Source organism: Corythoichthys intestinalis, chromosome 5 (genome assembly GCF_030265065.1).
Source record: "Corythoichthys intestinalis isolate RoL2023-P3 chromosome 5, ASM3026506v1, whole genome shotgun sequence".
Lineage (NCBI taxonomy): Eukaryota > Metazoa > Chordata > Actinopteri > Syngnathiformes > Syngnathidae > Corythoichthys > Corythoichthys intestinalis.
Genome location: NC_080399.1, coordinates 49,154,904 through 49,175,857, shown reverse-complemented (window position 1 = coordinate 49,175,857; position 20,954 = coordinate 49,154,904). Strand labels below are relative to the sequence as shown.

At 40.8% G+C, this 20,954-nt stretch overlaps 2 protein-coding genes across 3 annotated transcripts in view; one reads left to right on the top strand and one right to left on the bottom strand.

The window, feature by feature from the left end:
- The window catches only part of LOC130915860 (uncharacterized), a 486,296-nt gene that overhangs the window by 215,152 nt on the left and 250,190 nt on the right, over window positions 1–20,954 (bottom strand). The gene's annotated exons all lie outside the window — the stretch shown is intronic.
- On the top strand, window positions 6,563–15,527 carry LOC130916650 (tigger transposable element-derived protein 1-like). Its single transcript, XM_057837524.1, has 3 exons — window positions 6,563–6,662; window positions 13,869–14,447; window positions 14,686–15,527. Exons 1-3 carry the CDS (start codon window positions 6,563–6,565, stop codon window positions 15,525–15,527), a joined length of 1,521 nt encoding a protein of 506 aa, XP_057693507.1.

Genomic DNA, 20,954 nt, shown 5'->3' with positions numbered 1-20,954 from the left:
TCTTTCATTTTTCATCTGCAATATTAAAATGATAACCTAACCTGAAATTTATTTGTACATATTTAAGAAAGGGGGTCAATTTTGTTTTACTAAAATGTGAAATCAACAGCATACATTTGAATTTGTTATCTTTAAAAAAAAAAAATCTTCGAATGCGTTGGGGGCATTCAACAGTTTTTTTTTTTTTTTTTTTTTTTATGAGAAGAAGGGATAAGAAATAAGAAAGAAATAAAGAAATAAGAAAGTATATTCAGGCCACATATTAAGAAATGTAGTCTCTATTTTGTAGTTGCTAATAACTTCACAGGGCTCTCCATCTTGAAGTCATCTGAATGGAGTACACATTTTGACTGATTAAAATTCTTTTGCCACACTGCACTGTGAATAATTACATGGCATCGCCAACAAATCTATTGTGAATTTTATGACCAAAGGAAAATCCAGCCCAATTCCCAGAAATTAATTTTCATTTACTAGATACTCCAGATTTTTCCTTCATATCAAACACAGGCATGTTAGTTTAACAGAAGATTCTAAATCATCCATGGTGTGAATATGAGTTTAAATATACTTCTCGCCAAAAGTCAGTTTCGATAGGCTTTCCCTCGCCCATGGCCCTAATAATCAAGTGAAAGGCTTGATCATTTTTCCTAAATTCCATGTGGTTAGAAGCAATGCTGGCATAAAGGAACTAACAATCATTGAACAGAAACAAGTGCTAACAAGAACACTAGAGGGAAAAGAAGATGCTTGGCTGAACTACCAAAATGATCAATCATTTAGTGACAGCCACCGAGTGACAGGAAAGCAGAGGCATTGAGTGATTAAAGAAAACTGAAGGAGGTTGACAGAAAGTTGGGAACCGGTACATGAAGCATTTATTTTATGTCGACAATTTATCAGCCAAAACTAACAAAACCTTTCTGTGCTACTGATTTGCTAACGCTTATCTTCAGGTTTTTCCTAATTGATTCTCGAGTCCGTTCTCCCCTACACATCCCCAGCCAGGACTACAGCCTGTGTTATATGAAGAATGTATACAGTATTAGTGATATAGATGATGAACGATGTGTAGGGGACATTAATTTTTAGGGGGAGTGTTAAATCTCTTACAGATGACGCTCAGTCCCATACAGAAAGTACCTTAGCAGTATTTTCCATCTCGGTGTCTTACGCTTAAACCTTTTTTCCTTCTTTTCTAATTTGTCTTTAACATGTAGAGTGTGGTAGTACCGATTATTTTTGCAAAAGAATCATTAAATAAGATTCTAAATATATGAAATGAAATGAAAATCATTAATCTCAAAATGAGATGAATGTGTCATGCCAAAGTATTCTTGAATGCCTTCATTTTACTATTTGGCATCAATCCAGTGTAACTGAAAGGTAAATAATCAATGTTTAATGGATGGCATCTTGTTGTACTTATTCTACTACTACTATTATTCTAGATATATATATATTTTTTTTTATTCATAACACATTTCTTGATTTTATTGTGAAACTGATTTTAAAATGTGAAAATATAACTACGTACAGTATATATATATATATATATATATATATATATATATATATATATATATATATATATATATATATATATATATATATATATATATATCCATCCATTATCTACCGCTGAATGCGGGGTCAGGTCGCTGCGGCAGCAGCTTTAGCAAGGAAACCCAGACTTCCCTCTCCACAGCCGTTTCATCAAGCTCCTTCGGTGAGATCCCAAGGCATTCCCAAGCCAGCCGAGACACTGTCTCTGCAGCGTGTCCTGGGTCATCCCCGGGGGACATGCCTGGAACACCTCTCCAGGGAAGTGTCTAGGAGGCATCCGAACCAGATGTCCAATCCACCTGAGCTGGCTTCTCTCGCACGTCGAACTATATAAGTTTATATAACTTTTGGAGTTTGTCATTCTGAGATGAATGTGATCATGATTTTTCCGTACGTATTTTATGTCTGCATCTGATACCCAAATCTTAAGATAGCTCTTTTTTTGTTTGAACCCTCATTTTTATCATCATCACCTTGTCAAGAGTCAAGAATCTGCAGTGGACACAGTGTCAAGAGTCAAGAATCTGCCTTGGACAAAGTGATGATGCTGGAACTTTTGCTTGGTGCTGTTCCAGTGAGATTTACAAAGATGACTGCTTGAAGAAGACATCAAAATTCCCTCAGTCCTTGATTATATGGGGCTGACTGTCAGGCAAAGGCACTGGGGAGATGGCTGTGGTCAAATCTTCAATAAATGCACACGTTTACATTGAAATTTTAGACAGCTTTCTTGTTCCTCAATTGAAAATATGTTTGTCATTCTCCAAGATGACAATGCATCATGCCACAGAGCTAAAACTGTTAAACCATTCCTTGGAGAAAGAGTTATCCAGTCAATGTCATGGCCTGCAAATAGCCCAGATATCAAACCTATTGATAACCTGTGGTCGAAATTGAAAAAAATGGTTCACAGCAAGGCTCCGACCTGCAAGGATGATTTGGCAACTGCAATCAAAGAGAGTTGGCACCAAATTGATGAAGAATACTCATCAAGTTCATGCCTCAGAAACTGCAAGCTGTCATAAAAGCCAGAGGTGATGCTACTAAATACTATAGATGTATTTTGATTGTTATTTATTTGTTTCTCATGATTCCATATTTTTTTTTCCTCAGAATGGACTGATTCCATATATATTTCTCTGCATTTGCTCTATAAAATTAACATTTACTGACCACCACAATGTTTTGAATTAATTTCTTTCATTGTTTCTGAACGCTAAAGAGTTGCACTTTTGAACTAAATCATTATTTTTCCAAACTTTTTATCTGAGTTTGTTCTACATGATAAAATGTCTAAGTGAGTGTTCGTCCGAGACTGGTGATTCCATACTTTTTGCTAGGGGTTGTAGTATTGCAACACGGGCTACGTGTGCTTTATTCTTTATCTCATAGATGACACTTTGAAAAAGCTTAACATGAGATGTGATGCACAGAGAGATTAGAAAAAGTATAACAATGTTTTTTAATGTCCTGAAGAATGAAACCACTTGTATACTAAGTGCCAGATGCCAAGAAAAACAGCAACTGTGTGATGATCAAAATATTTTTAGAGCTGTAAATAAATACCCAACAACTATTAGGCAGATCATGACTCCAGAGGGCAGAAGTGAGGGTCTCCAGTATGTGCAAAAATAAAGCTGCTACACAAAAAGAAGCAAACCACTACTGTAAAGAAGAGGAAGACCAGGCTGGAGCTTTTGGGAAAGCACTAGACAAATAAATTGGCATAGTTTCATGGATTTGGGATTGGCCCTGCAATAAAGAGTCTGGAGGAGTGTGGCTTACTTGCCTCAGAACCCCGCCCCCCCAAACCGGTTGAGTGGATTAAGCCTCAAAATTGAGGGTGCAAAGCATGCTATGATCCTTCCTCCTTTCATTTGGACACACACTTATCACAGCTTTTTTATTAAGAAATATGGAAAATGTGTGTGTGGATGGGAGGTAGAATATGTCTCCTTTAAACAATTTCATATCAATAGCCATTTTTAAAATGTAAACTCCCTATACATGGATTAATCAGTGAACAACATGATGCTTCATACTTTTGCATACTTTATTTGCTTAAAATAGCCAAGAAATATTTTTATATACCTATTGTATATATATATAAAATCTTAACCTAATAGGAAATTCTTTCCAGAAGATTGACCTTCAATATAAACATCTGACAAAGCAAAATTTGTCATAAATTTTCCAAAGCAGACAAATGAAAAGCTTTTTCCAGAGTGGCGAGCAAGTCAAACGCAGTGCTGCTAAATATCCGCAGTAAAAGCCTTTCAATATGTGCTTTGACCTCCTGCCAACAATATCCTTCGAAAAAATCTAGCTTTCCAATATAATACATGGATTCACACTCTTAACTTTGCCGCAAACATAGCATGGTGTGATGGAAAACATTTGAGTAGATGATATTTTTTTAATAAAAATGATCATGTGACATCACCTATTGGTTTGTGGACTTCTGCTGGAAGGTCTCAGGTTTTATATCGTAATGGTATTTTCTATATTCAAAAGTGAATGTAGTGATGAAACGTTTTTCTACTTACCAATAGAAATGCTAAGATTTCAAGCGGTAGGCACAATTGTAACTATTTTGTACAACTATATATGGTTCTATATGGTGTGCTTTGCTTGTGTGGCCCCTTTGAAGCATGAGTAAGGCAACGGGACATGACGGTGCGTGTAACCATAAAAAAAGGTGGATGAACTCTGAGAGCTATAGTCAGCTTGAATGTACAGTGCCTTGCAAAAGTATTCGGCCCCCTTGAATCTTGCAACCTTTCGCCACATTTCAGGCTTCACACATAATGATATGAAATTTAATTTTTTTGTCAAGAATCAACAACAAGTGGGACACAATCGTGAAGTGGAACAACATTTATTGGATAATTTAAACTTTTTTAACAAATAAAAAACTGAAAAGTGGGGCGTGCAATATTATTCGGCCCCTTTACTTTCAGTGCAGCAAACTCACTCCAGAAGTTCAGTGAGGATCTCTGAATGATCCAATGTTGTCCTAAATGACCGATGATGATAAATAGAATCCACCCGTGTGTAATCAAGTCTCCGTATAAATGCATCTGCTCTGTGATAGTCTCAGGGTTCTGTTTAAAGTGCAGAGAGCATTATGAAAACCAAAGAACACACCAGGCAGGTCCGAGATACTGTTGTGGAGAAGTTTAAAGCCGGATTTGGATACAAAAAGATTTCCCAAGCTTTAAACATCTCAAAGAGCACTGTGCAAGCCATCATATTGAAATGGAAGGAGCATCAGACCACTGCAAATCTACCAAGACCCGGCCGTCCTTCCAAACTTTCTTCTCAAACAAGGAGAAAACTGATCAGAGATGCAGCCAAGAGACCCATGATCACTCTGGATGAACTGCAGAGATCTACAGCTGAGGTGGGAGAGTCTGTCCATAGGACAACAATCAGTCGTACACTGCACAAATCTGGCCTTTATGGAAGAGTGGCAAGAAGAAAGCCATTTCTCAAAGATATACATAAAAAGTCTCGTTTAAAGTTTCCCACAAGCCACCTGGGAGAAACACCAAACATGTGGAAGAAGGTGCTCTGGTCAGATGAAACCAAAATTGAACTTTTTGGCCACAATGCAAAACGATATGTTTGGCGTAAAAGCAACACAGCTCATCACCCTGAACACAACATCCCCACTGTCAAACATGGTGGTGGCAGCATCATGGTTTGGGCCTGCTTTTCTTCAGCAGGGACAGGGAAGATGGTTAAAATTGACGGGAAGATGGATGCAGCCAAATACAGGAACATTCTGGAAGAAAACCTGTTGGTATCTGCACAAGACCTGAGACTGGGACGGAGATTTATCTTCCAACAGGACAATGATCCAACACATAAAGCCAAATCTACAATGGAATGGTTCAAAAATAAACGTATCCAGGTGTTAGAATGGCCAAGTCAAAGTCCAGACCTGAATCCAATCGAGAATCTGTGGAAAGAGCTGAAGACTGCTGTTCACAAACACTCTCCATCCAACCTCACTGAGCTCGAGCTGTTTTGCAAGGAAGAATGGGCAAGAATGTCAGTCTCTCGATGTGCAAAACTGATAGAAACATACCCCAAGCGACTTGCAGCTGTAATTGGAGCAAAAGGTGGCGCTACAAAGTATTAACGCAAGGGGGCCGAATAATATTGCACACCCCACTTTTCAGTTTTTTATTTGTTAAAAAAGTTCAAATTATCCAATAAATTTTGTTCCACTTCACGATTGTGTCCCACTTGTTGTTGATTCTTGACAAAAAATTGAAATTTTATATCTTTATGTTTGAAGCCTGAAATGTGGCGAAAGGTTGCAAGGTTCAAGGGGGCCGAATACTTTTGCAAGGCACTGTATGTCTTAGGACAGAGTAAATATTGTCATCTCACAACTTGAAATAAATTAAAAATTGTGTATGTACGAGACTCATAAAAAAATACGGTGGCTGAGAAGTGTCAGGCAAAATGCAAAGTCCTTTTACACTTTACAAAAAGAAAAAAAACACCAATGCAAATTGCCACAACACAAACGCTAATTGCAAAGACTGCAAAAGAAAAAAGCACAATTGCAAATAGCCACAGCACAAATGCAAATTGCCACGACACGAACCCAGATTGCTTCTGCTGCTGCGGGTCGGACTGCCAAGGCCCCTGCCTTTGGCTGCCGCCCAACTCCCTAAGCACCCGACCCCTTTGGCCCATCCCACAAGTGGTGAGCCCATGTGAAGAGGAACCGACGTTGCCTTTACGGGCTGTATCTGGACGGGCCCCATGGGACAGGCCTGGCCACCTGACGCTCGCCTTCGAGCCCCACCTCCAAGCCTGGCTCCAGAGGGGGGCCCCGGTAACCCGCGTCCTGGCAAGGGACCTCTCCAGGTCGAGGATGAGATCCTGCCCCAAGTTCAAGTATCTTGGGGTCTTCTTCACGAGTGAGGGTAGGAAGGAGCGAGAGATCGGCAGGCGGATCGGTGCAGCATCTGCAGTAATGCGGACTCTGTACCGGTCCAGAGTGGTGATGAAGGAGCTGAGCCGAAAGTCAAACCTTTCGATTTACAAGTCGATCTACGTTCCTACCCTCACCTATGGTCACAAGCAGTGGAGTCGTGACCGGAGGTCCCGGATACAAGCGGCCGAAATGAGTTTCCTCTGCAGGGTGTCCGGGCTCTCCCTTAGAAAAAGGGTGAGAAGCTCGCTCATCCTGCAGGGACTCTGCGTCGAGCCGCTACTCCTCCGCGTTGAGAGGAGCCAGCTGAGGTGGTTCGGCATCTGGTTCAGATTCCTCCTGGACGTCTCTCAGGACACGCTGGAGAGACTATGCCTCTCGGCTGGCCTGGAAACACCTTGGGATCCCGCCGGAGGAGCTGGTTGGAGTGGCTAGGGAGAGGAAGTCTGGGCTTCTCTGCTAAAGCTGCTGTCCCTGCGACCCAACCCCGGAGCAGGCGGACGGACCCAGGTTGACCGAAACACATATGCAAATGGTTCGTAACACGAATGTGAATGGATCGCAACACAACTGCAAACAGCCACAGCACGAATGCAAAAATATGACCCGGAACTAGACATGAGGATGACAACTCCCGCACTGCTGCTGCCACTGTAGAGGTAGTTACAAAGCAATTTCTGTAACTTACGTTTTCAAGCTCTGCACATGTGTGGATGTGACGTGATAATTTGTGATTACGCGGCAGTAGGAGTTGTAGTCCTCATGTCTACTTCCATGAAATTTAGTCTACTTCTGGTTCGTCAACTTGCATCAGTGCTGTGGCTTCTTTTTTCTTATTCTTTTTTTAATTTGTTTATTAATAATGATTAATTATATACACATCGAAAGGCAATTTGGTGTGACATTCAAACAACATACTTATGTAAAGCTTAAAGCAACACTAGGTAACTTTTCAGTTTTGGTCGTTTATAGCGATGCAGGTGGAGAAAAGCAGTAGTGTTTTGCCTTGAGGAAGACTGCGTTTTCCATGAGGACCAGCGAACATTGTCGTAAAATCCTGATCTGTTTCCAGCGGCTGTGTGAAGGATGAATAGTAATAATGTAATGAATCCAGTTGTGGCTAAACAAAAGCATTGCACAATTTGAAACGTTTGATTTTGTAACGTATTCCCCGGCCGACCCCCTGAAATTAGTCAATGGGGTGAGGGTAGCGAGTGAAAGCCAGGCCAATGTTTTTTCTTGAGTGTAATTTTATCCTGGTAGCCTCCCTTTTTCTTTGTTTTTTTGTTTGTCTCCTCGGGCAAAACTTTTTGTCTCTTTTGTTGTTCTGCCATCTTTGCGGAATTCGCACAAAGGCGTTCTTATCGACTTCCATCTTTATAACAAATGGGCAAAGGGAGAAGTGACGTGTGCTGTGAGGCAGTCTGCATATTTGTAGTTTTTTTGTTTGGCAATGTTCCTGCCACCATCCTCAAAGTTAATTAGTGCCAGTGAAAGCGACACAGACCCCCTCAAGATATAAAAAGAGGTGTCATTCAACTAGTTTTCAGTCAGCGTATCACAAATGTTATGAAAGTTGAAAAGTTACCTAGTATTGCTTTAAGGCACATAAAATCACAGAAAATAGAACAGCTATAAATATCACATACACAAAAATATTAAAGAACATTAACTAAACAAGATATACATAAAATAAATTTAAAAAATTTTTTTAAATATAGATCTCTTTCATAGAAGTCTAGCAGTCATTATAGACACCATAATCAGCATCTTCTTGCGATCGTATTGTGAGCCATTTGGATTGGTGCTTTTGCCAATTTGCAATAGTGCTTTGGAAATCGGGGATGGTGTTGTGGCAGTTTGCATTCGTGCTTTTTTTCTTTTATAAAACGTTTGCAAGGAATCATCAGAGTTTATTTTTCATATACAGTAGAGTGGTACCTCAACATAGGAACCTCGGCATAGGAACGCATCGTCATACGATCCTTTCATCGACCGATGTAAAATTTGACTCATTTGTCTTGACATATGGCGCCATGCTTGAAATATGACAATTTACGACGGCGTAGCAATTTCATTGTTTTCCCTCAGCACGGCAGCACGGCGGATTTTCTTTTGAGAGAAATCAACATGGGTCCCCAGAAAGTTAGGGCAGGTGGTGAAAAAAGGAAAAAGGTGATGCTTACCATTGAAATTAAAAAGGAGACGACTGAAAAATATGAGCGTGGTGTGCGTGTCAGTGAACTGGCTTGACATATATTATTCATTCCAATTTGTATTCATAATTTATTTGTTTTGCATTTTGTAATTGTACCTCCAGTATTTATTAAGGATCTAGTGTAGGTTTTTGGGCTGGGGAACAAATTCAGATCAATAAATCAAATTATATAATGTATTCTTATGGGAAAATCCCGCTCCACATACAACCTTTCAACTTACAACTTACCAGCTCCTGGAACACATTAAAACTTGTATTTAGAGGTACCACTGTATTAGTTACCTATACACTGCATTTGTCATTTGTTCTGCAACTTTATGAAGGTTGTAATTATTATTTTTTTGTATTGTTTGTTATATTTTTTTTATTTATGGGTTTGATGAATGTGCACTTTACTGGTGCATTATAAGAAAGTCATTAGGTAGACACATAACCCATACAGTGGGCCAAATAAGGATTTAGTCCACCACCAATTGTGCAAGTTTTCCGATTTGAAAAGATTAGAGAGGCCTGTAGTTTTCAACATGGTTAAACCTCAACCATGAGAGACAGAATGTGGGGGGAAAAAACAGAAAATCACATTGTTTGATTTTTAAATAATTTATTTCCAAATTAGAATGGAAAATAAGTATTTGGTCACCTACAAACAAGCATGATTTCTGGCTGTCAAAGAGGTATAACTTCTTCTAACGAGGTCTAACGAGGCTCCACTCGTTACCTGTATTAATGTCACCTGTTTTAACTCATTATCGGTATAAAAGACACCTGTCCACAACCTCAGTCAGTCTCACTCCAGACTCCACTACGGCCAAGACCAAAGAGCTGTCGAAGGACACCAGAGACAAAATTGTAGACCTGCACCAGGCTGAGAAGACTGAATCTGCAATAGGTAAAACGCTTGATGTAACGATATCAACTGTGGGAGCAAAATTATTAGAAAATGGAAGACATACAAGACCACTGATAATCTCCCTCGATCTGAGGCTCTATGCAAGATCTCACCCCGTGGTGTCGAAATGATAACAAGACCGGTGAGCAAAAATCCCAGAACAACACGGGGGGACCTAGTGAATGACCTATAGATAGCTGGGACCACAGTAACAAAGGCTACTATCACTAACACAATGTGCCGCCAGGGACTTAAATCCTGCACTGCCAGTCCCCCTGCTGAAGAAGGTACACGTCCAGGACCGCCTGCGGTTCGCTAGAGAGCATTTGGATGATCCAGAAGAGGATTGCGAGAATTTGTTGTGGTCAGATGAAACCAAAATAGAACTTTTTGGTAGAAACACAGGTTCTCGTGTTTGGAGGAGAAAGAATACTGAATTGCATCCGAAAAACACCATACCCACTGTGAAACATGGGGGTGGAAACATCATGCTTTGGGGCGGTTTTTCTGCTAAATGACCAGGACGACTGATCTGTGTAAAGGAAAGAATGAATGGAGCCATGAATCGAGAGATTTTGAGTGAAAATCTCCTTCCATCAGCAAGGGCATTGAAGATGAGACACGGCTGGGTCTTTCAGCATGACAATGATCCCAAACACAAAGCCAGGGCAACAAAGGAGTGGCTTCGTAAGAAGCATTTCAAGTTCCTGGAGTAGCCTAGCCAGTCTCCAGATCTCAACCCCATAGAAAATCTGTGGCGGGAGTTGAAAGTCCGTGTTGCCCAACGACAGCCCCAAAACATCACTGCTCTAGAGGAGATCTGCATAGAGGAATGGGCCCAAATACCAGCAACAGTGTGTGAAGAGCTTGTGAAAAGTTACAGAAAACGTTTGGCCTCTGTTATTGCCAACAAAGGGTACATAACAAAGTATTGAGATGAACTTTTGGTATTGACTTAATACTTATTTTCCACCATGATTTGCAAATAAATTCTTTAAAAATCAAACAATGTGATTTTCTGTTTTTTTGTTGTTGTTGTTGTTTTTTTTCTCCACATTCTCTCTCTCATGGTTGAGGTTTACCCATGTTGACAATTACAGGCCTCTCTAATATTTTCAAGTGGGAAAACTTGCACAATTAGTGTTTGACTAAATACTTATTTGCCCCACTGTACATAAGATGCACTGGATATTAAGGCACACTATCATTTTTGGGGGGAAATTCAGGATTTTAGGTGTACTTTGTAGGTTGAAAAATACTGTATGTCAGTTTTTTTCTTGTACTAAGTTGTCCAAAAGGAAATTCCCAAAAGGTGTGAGAACATGAGAAATACACATAAAATTTTCAAATGCAATGAAAAGAGTTGCTTGTGGAGACACATGAAGGAATGTGCGTTGGCAGTAAACCCACTGTTAGTGTGAGTGTGGCAAAACAGTGGCGTTATCTCTTGACAGTAATGTTCAAAAAGAGACCCCTGAAGGATAAAGAGAAAGTAACCTTTTTACCATTTAAACTTACGTTACCACCCAGAGAAGAAGAAAATAGCATACCTAGTTCAGCATTTTCCGCAATCAAGATGGGATATATTCTTTTTCCTTTCTTTTTAAGTTTACGACCCAATATAACTGTTTTTGCCCAAGGCTGACAACCTCAACAGCAATTGGGAGTAAAATTCTTCACCTTTGCATACAATGTAAATATTGGCTTGATGTTGATTTGATTTGCATTTGAATTCAAACTATTTTTTTTCATTCATATTTTTCATATTGTCCTGTTATAGAAGGTAGGTGTATGATATGTTGATGATGAAAAAGCTTTTTCGACAAATTTCTAAACTCGTGTTCTACAAGTGACATTCAATTTGATATTTGATGAGCATTTTTAGTGAGAAGATGACACACACAAATCGAAAGAGTCCCAAAAGACAATGTTTTTGCTTTTTTTCTTCACCTTTTATCATTTCATTATTTTACATATTCAAAAGTAGAAAGATAATATTCCTGTTTTAGCTGTCTGTTGAAATGTATGAACAGTTGTAATGAAAACATACAAACTGTATATGTATAGTAATTCAAGTTTTATGACAAAAACACTTAACATTACCTTTTGACAAAGTATATTTTCAAATTCTAAAAAACTTCAATGAACTAATATCCTTTTATGGTTATATTATACTGTATATGCCATGTACAATATAATAGTTAATCAATAACTTTTAACCCAAGTAGGGCCTCCAAAAACAGATCTTCAAGTACCACCAGAGTGACCAACATTCAATTACTTGAACCTTGCAACCTTTCGCCACATTTCAGGCTTCAAACATAAAGATATGAAATTTTAATTTTTTGTCAAGAATCAACAACAAGTGGGACACAATCGTGAAGTGGAACAAAATTTATTGGATAATTTAAACTTTTTTAACAAATAAAAAACTGAAAAGTGGGGCGTGCAATATCATTCGGCCCCCTTGCGTTAATACTTTGTAGCGCCACCTTTTGCTCCAATTACAGCTGCAAGTCGCTTGGGGTATGTTTCTATCAGTTTTGCACATCGAGGGACTGACATTCTTGCCCATTCTTCCTTGCAAAACAGCTCGAGCTCAGTGAGGTTGGATGGAGAGTGTTTGTGAACAGCAGTCTTCAGCTCTTTCCACAGATTCTCGATTGGATTCAGGTCAGGACTTTGTCTTGGCCATTCTAACACCTGGATACGTTTATTTTTGAACCATTCCATTGTAGATTTGGCTTTATGTTTTGGATCATTGTCCTGTTGGAAGATAAATCTCCGTCCCAGTCTCAGGTCTTGTGCAGATACCAACAGGTTTTCTTCCAGAATGTTCCTGTATTTGGCTGCATCCATCTTCCCGTCAATTTTCACCATCTTCCCTGTCCCTGCTGAAGAAAAGCAGGCCCAAACCATGATGCTGCCACCACCATGTTTGACAGTGGGGATGGTGTGTTCAGGGTGATGAGCTGTGTTGCTTTTACGCCAAACATATCGTTTTGCATTGTGGCCAAAAAGTTCAATTTTGGTTTCATCTGACCAGAGCACCTTCTTCCACATGTTTGGTGTTTCTCCCAGGTGGCTTGTGGCAAACTTTAAACGAGACTTTTTATGTATATCTTTGAGAAATGGCTTTCTTCTTGCCACTCTTCCATAAAGGCCAGATTTGTGCAGTGTACGACTGATTGTTGTCCTATGGACAGACTCTCCCACCTCAGCTGTAGATCTCTGCAGTTCATCCAGAGTGATCATGGGCCTCTTGGCTGCATCTCTGATCAGTTTTCTCCTTGTTTGAGAAGAAAGTTTGGAAGGACGGCCGGGTCTTGGTAGATTTGCAGTGGTCTGATGCACCTTCCATTTCAATATGATGGCTTGCACAGTGCTCCTTGAGATGTTTAAAGCTTGGGAATTCTTTTTGTATCCAAATCCGGCTTTAAACTTCTCCACAACAGTATCTCGGACCTGCCTGGTGTGTTCCTTGGTTTTCATAATGCTCTCTGCACTTTAAACAGAACCCTGAGACTATCACAGAGCAGGTGCATTTATACGGAGACTTGATTACACACAGGTGGATTCCATTTATCATCATCGGTCATTTAGGACAACATTGGATCATTCAGAGATCCTCACTGAACTTCTGGAGTGAGTTTGCTGCACTGAAAGTAAAGGGGCCGAATAATATTGCACGCCCCACTTTTCAGTTTTTTATTTGTTAAAAAAGTTTAAATTATCCAATAAATGTTGTTCCACTTCACGATTGTGTCCCACTTGTTGTTGATTCTTGACAAAAAAATTAAATTTCATATCTTTATGTTTGAAGCCTGAAATGTGGCGAAAGGTTGCAAGATTCAAGGGGGCCGAATACTTTTGCAAGGCACTGTATACATATACAGTGATACCTTGGCTCACGAACGCTTAAGCTCACGAACTTTTCGCCTCAAGAACATTAAATTCGCGAGCATTTAGTCTCTGCTGACGAACTAGTTTTCGGCGGACGAACAAAACCGCGCGGTCGAACAGCGCCTCCCTTCGTTCCCCTCCCTTTCGTTGAGTGCGGACGTGGTTAGACATTTTGGACCATATTGAGTGTAAGTACAGTACTTTTGCTATTATGGGACCGAAAAAGACCCCACCACAGGCTAGTGTTAAGCCTAAGAAGACGTTAAAGAAAATTACGATCGAGCAGAAGAAGGAGATAATTGGAAAACACGAACGAGGTGTGCGTTTGTGTGACTTAGCATCCCAGTACCAGTACGCTAAGTCTACCATTGCTACCATCCTTAAGAACAAGGAAGCTATTAAGGGTGCGTGTGTGGCTAAAGGTGTTTCTGTGTTGTCTAAGCAACGGTCTCAGGCAATAGAAGACGTTGAAAAACTTCTGTTGATTTGGATTAATGAAAAGCAGCTAGCAGGGGACAGTGTGAGTGAGGGTATTATCGGCGAGAAAGCACGGCAACTTCACTCGGATATCATCAAGAGGCAACCTGGAAATTCGTCATCCATTGATGATTTCAAGGCTAGCCACGGATGGTTCGAGAAGTTTAAGCGTCGTACAGGGATTCATAGTGTCATTCGTCATGGTGAGGCAGCCAGTTCTGACGATAAAGCTGCCGAAGCTTACAAGGAATTATTCCTCAAGATGGTGGAAGAAGAAGGCTACGTTCCTCATCAAGTGTTTAATGCTGATGAAACCGGCCTTTTTTGGAAAAAGATGCCTAACCGGACTTTCATTACACAGGAAGAGAAGTCCGTCCCTGGGCATAAGCCTATGAAAGATAGGCTAACCCTCCTGATGTGCGCCAATGCCAGTGGCGACTGTGAGATAAAACCAATGTTGGTTTATCACTCAGAAAACCCAAGGGCCTTCAAGAAAAACCAGGTGGTTAAATCCAAGCTTCCTGTAATGTGGAAGTCCAACACCAAAGCTTGGGTTACTCGTCTCCTGTTTATGGACTGGATGCATGATGTTTTCGCTCCTTCAGTGAGGAAATATCTTGAGGAGAAAGGACTCCCTGTCAACTGTCAAGTGTCTTCTTCTCCTTGACAATGCCCCAGCGCATCCACCAAGTTTGGAGGAGGAACTTCAAGGTGATCTTGAATTCATCAAGGTCAAATTCCTCCCTCCCAACACAACCCCCCTCCTGCAGCCCATGGACCAGCAAGTGATCGCAAGCTTTAAGAAGCTTTACACTAAGGCTTTATTTACTCGGTGCTTTCCCGTGACCAATGACACCGACCTATCCCTTAGGGATTATTGGAAGGACCATTTCAATGTGTATCATTGTATTCAACTGATAGAAAAGGCTTGGCATGATGTTACCTTTCGAACCTTGAAAGCAGCATGGAAGAAGTTGTGGCCCGCATGCATCCTTGAGAGGGACGTAGAAGGATTTGATCCTCAAGACTATGTTGTTGTGAACGACATTGTTTCCATGGGACAGAACATGGGACTCCAAGTGGATGCAGATGACGTCGAGGAGCTTGTTGCTGACCATAATGAGGTCCTCAACACAGAGGATTTGATTCGCCTTCAAGAGGAGAAGCAGAAGGAAGCCATTCAGGAGTTGTCATCTGAGGACGAGGAGGAGGAGATGGCTGCAGCATCAAGTGAGAGCATCAAGACCATGTTAGCAAAATGGAGTGATGTGCAGGCTTTTATCGAACAGTACCATTCAGAAAAGACTGTGGCTATGAGAATCATCAACATGATGAATGATAATGTGATGCTTCAGTTTCGTAAGACCTTACAACTCAGAAAGCAACAGGTGTCAATTAAGAGGTTTTTAGTCAGCAAAAAGGATAAAGAGTCTCCTTCTAAGAAGCAAAGAAGACAAGCCACACCGGAGGTTCAGTTTCCTACAAACCCTTTGGAAGGTGACTCTCCTTCCAAACAGTAACTCCCTCCCTCCCTCCTCCTGCCACTCCATTCCATCAAGCCATCAACTACCATCACAAAGGTAAATAAAACGACTTTATTATACAGTACAGTTTATTTCTTTAATTACAATACAATAGCACATTTATTATACATAAAATAAGGTATATTTTTGTGTAGTTTTAAGGCTTATTTAGTAGAAAATTATGTTTTATGGGGACCTGGGAATGGATTATTCTCATTTTAATGGTTTCTTATGGGAAATAAATGTTCGGAAGAACTTTTCGCCTTACACACACTTTCTGGGAACCAATTATGTTCGTGAGCTGAGGTATCACTGTATATATATATATATATATATATATATATATATATATATATATATATATATATATATATATATATATATATATATACAGGGGTGCACATAAGTGATCCGCATGCGCGCATACGTACTGGACGTAGACAAACGCGCTGGCCCTCAACGGCTTCCATACGCTTTTGCGTACCGATGGCTGACCACTGTATTTGCGGCGGACACGAGAAAATAACTTCTCAAAATGTGGAAGAGGCAGGCCCCACTGAGTAATTACTTCCGTGTTCCCCCACCCCCGTCAAAAGACAGACAGAAGACAGAGACGTCACCGGAGCTACCGAAAAAAAGGACTTTTGCTGTAAAGTGGCTACAGGAGGTACCATGGCGTGATAATCCCAATGTTGCCGATAAGAGCAGCGCATTTTATATAGCGTCAAAGAATTTCAGCCATCCAAACTTTGAAAAGCACGAAAAAAAAACAGAGCGTGTGGCAATTAAGCAAACTATCGATGTCAGACATGACCCCACTTGGCCTATGGACAAGTCGCGGAATAAAGGTAATGAACAGCGACATGCACTGAGAAACGTGTTTTTGCTCGCATTTTACAAAGCTAAACATGCACATTCAATGAGGTCTTATGAGGAGGACATCCCACTTTTAAAAAGGCTTGGAGTTAATGTGGGAGCCGCATAATGCCCTTTATTTTGAATTGGTGCTTTTATGTTTATTTCTTTACATTTCACTTCAAAGTAATGCCAATTTTGTTGTGCCAGTTGATGTTAATCAAGCATTAATTGTTAATGTAATTAATATAAGTTAATTGGCTCTAAATAAAGCTTGTCATAAATTTATCGCATCAGGCGGGTCGGCTCTCAAGCTCATTGAGGACCAAGTCACATCTCCAGGTCCTCCTCTGAGAACCTGGGCAAAAATTATGTGCACCCCTGTATATTTATATATATATATATGTACTTTTGAGTTTTAAGTTTACATAACATTATCTACGGAATGTGCCTATTTAATATGGACATATTACTCTTCTCTCGATATACATATGGAGTGTGCTCCATTTCTGTTTTTAAGAGGGGGGGACCGGAGGGTGTGTTCCAATAATAGAGGGATCACACTCCTCAGCCTCCCGGGAAAAGTCATTCATGGGTGCTGGAGAGGACATTCCGTCGGGAAGTCGAATCTCGGACTCAGGAGGAGCAGTGTGGTTTTCGTCCTGGCCGTGGAACATTGGACCAGCTCTACACCCTCAGCAGGGTCCTTGAGGGTGCATGGGAGTTTGCCCAACCAGTCTAAATGTGTTTTGTGGATTTGGAGAAGTAATTTGACTGTGTGCCTCACGAAGTCCTGTGGGGTGGGTGCTCCGGCAGTACGAGGTACCGAGCCCCTTGGTAAGGGCTGTCCGGTCCCCGTACAACAGTTCTCAGAGTTTGGTCCGCATTGCCGGCAGTAAGTCGAATTCATTCCCAGTGAGGGTTGGACTCCACCAAGGCTGCCCTTTGTCACCGATTCTGATCATAATTTTTATGGACAGAATTTCTAGGCGCAGCCGAAGCGTTGAGGGCGTCCAGTTTGGCGACCTCAGCATTGCATCTCTGCTTTTTGCAGATGATGTGGTGCTGTTGGCTTCATCAAGCCGTGACCTCCAACTCTCACTGGATCGGTTCACAGCCGAGTGTGATGGGGTTGGGATGAAGATTAGCACCTCCAAATCCGAGACCATGGTCCTCAGTCGGAAAAGGGTGGCGTGCCCTCTCCGGGTCGGGAATGAGATCCTGCCCCAAGTGGAGGAGTTCAAGTATCTCGGGGTCTTGTTCACGAGTGAGGGTAGGAGGGAGGGGGAGATCGACAGGCGGATCGGTGCAGCATCTGCAGTAATGTGGCACCTGTCCATAGTGGTGAAGAAGGAGCTGAGCCAAAAGGCAAAGCTTTCGATTTACCAGTCGATCTACGTTCCTACCCTCACCTATGGTCACGAGCTGAGGGTCGTGACCGAAAGAACAATATCCCGGATACAAGCGGCCAAAATTAGTTTCCTCCGCAGGGTGTTCGGGCTCTCCCTTAGAAATAGGGTGAGAAGCTCGGTCATCCGGGAGGGACTACTCCTCCGCGTTGAGAGGAGCTAGCTGAGGTGGCTCAGGCATCTGGTTCGGATGCCTCCTGGACGCCTCCCCGGAGAGGTGTTCCGGGCATGTCCCACCAGCAGGAGGCCCCGTGGACGATCCAGGACACGCTGGAGAGACTATGTCTCCCTATGTCGGCTGGCCATGGAACGCCTTGGGATCCCGCCAGATGTGCTGGTTGAAGTGGCTGGGGAGAGGGAAGTCTGGGCTTCCCTGTTAAAGTTATGCTACCGTGACCCGACCCCGGAGCAAGGAGAAGATAATGGATGGATGGATGGATGGATGGATGGATGGATGGATGGATGGATGGATGGATGGATGGATGGATGGATGGATGGATGGATGGATGGATGGATGGATGGATGGATGGATGGATGGATGGATGGATGGATGGATGGATGGATGGATGGATACACAATGTGCACATGGCTCCTTAATATGGTAATTTATGCACGTAACTTTGGCTGTGATAGGCATATGAGTTTACACTTCTGCGAAGAGAGACATTGCATTCTTCAGTGTCAGGATATCTGAGTTCCCAAGTTGGAAAATCATTCTGATGTGTTTTAAAGTCGTAATGTGGGATAAAAACATGGTTGCTTCAAAGAGTAGTATATTTTCATGTTCCAACGATACATCACAAGATCAGTGACTGTTTGGCGCTTTTTATAGGCCCCATGAAATGAAAATTATTGTTTCGATTATTCCAAAAACACATGAATGCAGCATTAATATTACGGTGCGTGTGCCAAACTGCCAATCATACAGTCAAAGGTGCAAATTACACCTTCTCACCTGATTTATAGGTATGTTCCAGATAAACTGCCAATCCTTGTTGTTTGTTTTTACCTCTGTGGTGATGTTTGTTTGGTCGCCTACTCCCATTGAATTGTGAATTTAAATGGTTCAACTTTACACTTTACGTATCAGTCAATTAACTGCGGTAAACTACTTTGGTCGCAAATTGAAGTAGTAGATTAGCTGCCGTCTTTCAGTTTACTGACTATGAATACAATGTCAATTAAACGCGATTTCAGTGCGAGGCTCTCACTCAAGAGCTTTGCCTAATATTGTGTTAACATAATATGTGGGATTTGAACTGCATCAATACTGATGGTATTTATTGCTATTTCTTTTCATGACCAAAATGAATAGAATCAATCCATGTGAATTAATTGCCTATCTTTGGGATATAACCTCTAACAATTTTGTATGTGTTCACAACATAATTTCCAGCTGTTTTACAAGCATTTTATATATTACTGCAGTACCTGCAATCTTTAACAATATGTGTTTTTATTTCTATTCGACTGAAACAGCATTACTCTCGCAAATGGATATGAGAAAGTTATTTGCTCACAGCAAGGATAAATCAGCAAAGAAGAGAGGTAAGCTAGGTAACCCACCTAAGCAACATAAACAACTTTTAGGTCACAACCTACCAGTTGAGAAATACTCATTAATTGCATAAAAGTTAGCGATGCATTCGCGTTTCTGTCCAGACAGGGTACAAGAACAGAGTGCAGGATGAGGCTAAGGAGAGATGGAAGTTGCTGAGCATGAGCAGAGGTGACTTGAAAACAAAAAATAGTCACTTTTTTTCAGCAACATGTACAGTATATTTGTTTGATTATATATGGTTTTAAGCGCTATTTATGACTTATGATACTTAAGTTCTTGCCAGTGCCCAATATTTTATTAGGTCTACTGATGCCCCTGTACTACGCTAATACTCATATGTGAACTTAGTAAAAAAAAAAAAAAGTAATTATATATATATATATATATATATATATATATATAATTACTTATAGTTATAATTACTTTTAATAATTCAGTGATTTCTTTGCATGTGGTTCTTTGTGGTACTAGCACTACAGTTTGAGAATAACTGGTCTTTAGGCACTAAGCATGCTGTTTCTATCTATCTTATTCTCTTTGGGGGTCACGATTTGCATGTCTTCTTTCTCATTTCTAAGCGCTGCCAGTTAGAAGAAGTGCGCCCGCTTGGAACTTAGCAAGATCGACGTAGGCTGCAGATGAATGAACATACTGCACTTTTCACAACGCCAACAGTAGGCGCCAAACTACACATCCGTCTTGTAAAGTTAAGACCAGGGTGCTCATATCCAAATTACTTATGATGAAAGAATTGGAATAGTCTGACATAATTTGAATTTCAGTCAAGTCAGCGAATGTGGAAATAACTGATTTTATCAGTAAGGAATCATCAATAGTCTCATTTGGTGATTGACTGTAATAGTGAGTTTTCTTTTGGTGTTTTTGTAGAAATCTGGAATTAATTTCTACAATTGGGAACACGTGTGTTACAGATCAAAAAGTCAATAGCCGATTACCTCTTAGATATACAATATAGTGTGATTTGACAAGAAGGTGTTATTTCGGGCAAGCATATCCACACCCACTCGTGGCACGATGGATCTTGGAGAGAGATGGGCTGAGCTCGATACCACCTCTGGCCTTAAAGTCGGAATCACATGGAGGAGAAAGCATTCAGGGATGAAGACTCCCTTACACCACAACCACTAAATATGCCCAAATACACTGATGCAGTCACACCAGAACAAAGGCAATACAATCCAAGCACAACATCTGTTCCAGTCAGAGAGAAAGCCACTGCCAGAAACGTGTTTAAAAAACTAAATAGCCCAAATGCAATGCAGTTAAAGAGAAAAGATAAAGATACACGGAAAGGAAAAATAAGAACGTCTGTGTTTCCATTTGATACTCAGTGTTTTTTGTGGCACAAAGTGTCATTTTCCAAGTTGCTATGCTTCCGCACAACCCTGAGCGCTGAGGCTTGCATGTCTTTTTCCGCAAAGTGATAAAAAGCACATTCACATCAACAAGTGTTAACTGCAAAAAGTGAGGTTCAATGGATCAAATACAAAAGAATAAAAAGCATTCACATTTACATGACAATATACTTGATTGTGTTGCATAAAAGTATATAGATACAAATTAAATTTACCACCAGTT

Bases quoted from the DNA above. Each gene is read 5' to 3' on its own strand.
- LOC130916650 (XM_057837524.1), top strand. From the start codon at position 6,563: ATGCGGACTCTGTACCGGTCCAGAGTGGTGATGAAGGAGCTGAGCCGA. The intron at 6,663-13,868 runs GTCACAAGCAGT...TGTGTGACTTAG, and splicing joins CGTTCCTACCCTCACCTATG to CATCCCAGTACCAGTACGCT. The intron at 14,448-14,685 runs GTGAGATAAAAC...ACAATGCCCCAG, and splicing joins CGCCAATGCCAGTGGCGACT to CGCATCCACCAAGTTTGGAG.